This window comes from Perca flavescens, chromosome 8, assembly GCF_004354835.1.
Source record: "Perca flavescens isolate YP-PL-M2 chromosome 8, PFLA_1.0, whole genome shotgun sequence".
In the NCBI taxonomy this organism is placed as follows: domain Eukaryota; kingdom Metazoa; phylum Chordata; class Actinopteri; order Perciformes; family Percidae; genus Perca; species Perca flavescens.
Genome location: NC_041338.1, coordinates 26946611 through 26951117, shown reverse-complemented (window position 1 = coordinate 26951117; position 4507 = coordinate 26946611). Strand labels below are relative to the sequence as shown.

Sequence of the window (4507 nt, the reverse complement as noted above, 5' to 3'; positions counted from 1 at the left end):
AAGCTTGTGTCTAATGTGAGATGGTGATGGCTTCATAAGCATGCATGCAGAAGATGTGTTTTTTCTCTCATTTTTTTGTTTTCATACAAGTGGGGTCTTGTGCTTGGGTCTTTCATTATGTTCAATCATTGAAATGGGACCATGCCTCTTCCTTCGTTAAACGTCTCTATGTGTAGTCTGAAGAATGTTTTATTATACATAATTTTCTTCCCCTCGTTTCGCCTCTTATTTTCCACACTGCCTCACACTCTCTTCCCTTTTGTCCCACGCTGCAGATGATAACCCCTCTTCTAGCCCTGTCCCAGAACCGCAGTAAGCTCAAGCTCTACATCGCCCACCTGACAGACCTCTGCCATGACCGGGACCCCAGCATCCTCAGCCAGCTCACGGCTCCCTCTCACTACCACCACAGCGACCCTGAAGACTGGGAGGAGGAGCTCCAGAAGATGAGTGTGGAACAGGTAGAATATAAATTACAAGTATATTGGCATAAATAATAACTTTTAAAAAGTAAGCCTTTTGGTTTGCTTCTGAATTGATTATAATTCAAATGACTAGAACTGCATCAGCAAAAAAACTTTCAGAGAGAAAAGTGATGAATATAAAAATACAATTCCAGTGCGTTAATGAAAACCAAGGAAATAAAATTACCGCAGGGAAAATGTATCAATTAAAGGCACACAAGAACAAATTCTTTTCAAAGTTTGATTTGAAAGTGGACACATTTACGGAACATTTAAGATAACAAAGTTGATTTCAATTAGTTTTTACTTGTTTTTATATATTCCTGATGTAATAATCCTTCAATTAGTGCGTCTTGTCTGTTATATACAGTACAGGCCAAAAGTTTGGACACACCTTCTCATTCAATGTGTTTCTTTATTTTCATGACTATTTACATTGTAGATTCTCACTGAAGGCATCCAAACTATGAATGAACACATGTGGAATTATGTACTTAACAAAAAAGTGTGAAATAACTGAAAACATGTCTTATATTTTAGATTCTTTAAAGTAGCCACCCTTTGCTTTTTTTGATAACTCTGCAAACCCTTGGTGTTCTCTCAATGAGCTTTATGAGGTAGTCACCTGAAATGGTTTTCACTTCACAGGTGTGCTTTGTCAGGGTTAATTAGTGGAATTTTTTCCCTTTTATTAATAAAAAAGCAAAGGGTGGCTACTTTGAAGAATCTAAAATATAAGACATGTTTTCAGTTATTTCACACTTTTTTGTTAAGTACATAATTCCATATGTGTTCATTCATAGTTTTGATGCCTTCAGTGAGAATCTACAATGTAAATAGTCATGAAAATAAAAAGGAAACTCATTTGAATGAGAAGGTGTGTCCAAACTTTTGGCCTGTACTGTATGTTGCTGTGGAGAGCAATTATTGCTTCCATGAATGCTGAGTGTGTACTAGGGTAGTGACAATAAAGTATCTTGGATTTAGTTGTTGTATGTGTATAAAAAAAAAAAAAAAAAAAAAAAAAACTGTCAAGTCAGTCACTTTGGGAGTCATAGCAGGCTCCAACCCTGTGTTATAACTTGCATGATGATGCAGTCCTTTAGTCATTAATTATATCAGGGATAGTGCCTTTAAGGAAACTTAAATAAATGGAGAATTCCCTCACCATTGTTAGATTCAAATTACATGCCACATTCAAGAAGGCTTTTTTTTTTTTTTTTTTTTACTTAAATTCTTAAATATGTATTTTATTTTTTGAAAAAAGCAGTTTTGTTGATTAAGTCTGTTTAAAAAAAAAAAAAAAAAAAAAAAAAAAATTCTTTTTCCTCTCTATCCAGTTGGAGCGAGAGCTGCAGGTGTGTGAGAAGGAGAGCGGAGAGCTGCAGGAGTACGCCAACTCTGTTCTCCAGCAGATCGCAGACTACTGCCCCGATATCCTGGAGCAGGTTGTCAATGCCCTGGAGGAGTCATGCTGACACTCTGACACAACCCGGAGCCAAAGCTAGGGCATTATCTCAACCCCATTGAGCTTTTCTTCCTCGCTCCCCTCGTCCACCCTGGAACAAACTTTAACGACTCCTAAGTGCTTTCCTGTCTCATGTGTCTCTCTAATGTCAGGCCTGTAATATGGAATTAGGGATGTTCACAAAGTGTCGAAATGTTGTCCGATAGGGCACAAGTATCAGATTACACACTGCAAACTGAGGTATTCTCATTTAGTGACAGCTGTGGTAGATGGTTTACTCGCAGTGGGAAGAGAAGAACTAAAGTACAAATCTAATCCCATTTCAGGCACGTATTTGTGAACTCACCAAAATTAGATTTTTTACTTGTGGTGTACTTAAGTATTGCACAGCTGTAAGTCTGGTACAGGTGCGTTGGGAGAGAAAGGATATCAGATGAAAGAAGCAAAGTCTTGGAGTATACTGCCAACCTTCCTCTCCCTCGACGTCTTCATTTAACCGCTAGATAAAGCACAGTTACCTCAGCCACTTCGATCTCAGTCTTTTACCCCTTAGATTCCTCTTACATATTTTCAAGTCAAAAGGGGTAAATGTATTCCTTACGCAGGACAGGAAAGCACTTTCTGTCTTAGAGAACTGGGGAGCTGCTACATCCAGAGGGGAGCAGAGAGGAGCTCAGTTCAGTGGGTAAATCATGGAGCCATGAAGATGCTTATTTTGTATTGTAGTCGGTGTTCCCTAAGTTGGAGTCACTACTTAGAAATACAACTACTGGTGGCCAAACATCTGAACACATAGGAAATGCCACTTTTTAACCAAATATAAATGCAGCATGTTCTCCAAATGTTCCCTCTCCTAGCTCGGAGCTGTGGATCTGCCATTGTAGCCAGGTTTAAGTTGTAGGTACGTTTTAACTGTGTGGTCTGTGGCTGAGTCACTGGCATCAGAGGGGATCAAGGCCTGACGTTTGACGCAGGTCAAAGGCCAGCTTTTAGTTACACTATGTCCTCAAATACAAATGAAAGAGAGAGAAAGAGAGAGACAAAAGCTTTTATTCTCTGACGTATTCATTTTTAGATGGTTTTGCACTCAACGTACACTTGTTTATGAGGTATGCAATGTTTCTTTTCAGAACGTTCTAGTGGCCTTGGAGCATGCACAGAGATCAGTACTGGACCTAATGCAGGGATATTTATTCCTCTGTAATATTGGTGCTAAGGCATGATGTAAGAACTTATGTGATTCCACTGATCATTCAGTCTCATCCAAAGTTTCTATAGATGTTACTTAAAGCCCACCTGATCTTTAGTTTGTCGACGGAATCACTGAAGAATACAAGCGACACCATCTTTCTTGTATTTTTCAGATCAATTACCAATGCAAGTGATGCCTCCTTTTTATTTTATTTTTTAAATCTTCAGGGCTGAGGTTTTTAATTGCATAAGTGCATCTACATTTACAGGAAATTAGTCACTTTTCAGCAGATTTTGACTTTTTAGATCGGTTTGTAAATAACGTGATATTTAACACGTACAGTGACTGAATAAAGGTAACTAAGTGGAAGGTGTTGTGCATTCTTTTAAAAAACCTCAAAAGTTAAAAGCAGTGCAGTTGTCTTTTGTGTCTAATTTTGTCTTCATGACAAAGTGTGTGGGTGTGTGTGTGACAGTACTGCCATAACTTGCGGAAAGTCATGTTCTCTAGAGCTATATATAAATATAATACACATATATATATATATATATATATATATATATATATATAAAAAAAATGTTTACTGTATGGATATGCATTGAATGTTTGCACAGAATCTTAAAGAGCGAGCTGCTCTGAACAAAATGACCGTTGAGTTAGTGTCTTCAGCAGAAACTGAGGAAAGAAGTGTCAAAAAAAATCTTGTCAAAATAATGTATAAACTACAAATGTTTTCAAACCGTGACTGTGTGATGGGAGAGTACTTTTCTTGCATTTATTTCTAATAGTCATTTTTATATACTTTCACCAAATGGTGATGTAACTGTATTACCCTGAGATTGCGGTGTTGTCTTTTCTTCTTCCCTGTTATGTCAACGTTTTTTTTTTGTTGGTTGATGTCAAAGGCAGACTGGGCCTGATGGATATAAAGTCAGTCTCCAATCAGCATGGCCCTCCTGCTGTCATAACAGGAACATAATGTTACAAAACAAAACTGCATCAGGAAGTTTTTCTAACAAACTTCCTATGCATGGTTGATTTACAGTTACATTTGGGTGGACTGTGTGTTTTGAAAACAATACACAACCGCTGGTTTTGGAGGATGTTATTTGGGATGCTTGTTTTTGTACATCTTGTCTGTCAAACCTCTCGGATTGGACATCTATTTCCCTCAGTCCCTTTTTAACCCCTCACCTTTCACCACTGGTTTCAGAGAAATCATTTTGTAATGTGTTTTAATTCCCCTTACTTTGGCCTGTGTGTCCCTGCCCTTGCCTTAATGTCTCATCTTTTTCTTGACTCTTTATTGAGGAACACAGAGCTGATTAAGGGGCTTCTGTCAAGTTCATGGTATTTTTTCCTTTTGCATTTGTATAAGAAATG

The 4507-nt window shown here is 37.9% G+C and overlaps 1 protein-coding gene across 2 annotated transcripts in view; it reads left to right on the top strand.

Annotated features, from left to right (window-relative positions):
• LOC114560002 (ELKS/Rab6-interacting/CAST family member 1) overlaps nucleotides 1–3532 on the top strand; it is a 20878-nt gene extending 17346 nt beyond the window's left edge. For both annotated transcript variants that reach the window (XM_028585099.1, XM_028585101.1), the window contains exons 19-20: nucleotides 276–461; nucleotides 1805–3532. In XM_028585099.1, coding sequence (XP_028440900.1) covers nucleotides 276–461; nucleotides 1805–1942 — 324 coding nt within the window. In that variant the 3' untranslated portion in view covers nucleotides 1943–3532. The remainder of the gene's footprint in view (nucleotides 1–275; nucleotides 462–1804) is intronic.
• The last annotated feature ends 975 nt before the right edge of the window (nucleotides 3533–4507 follow it).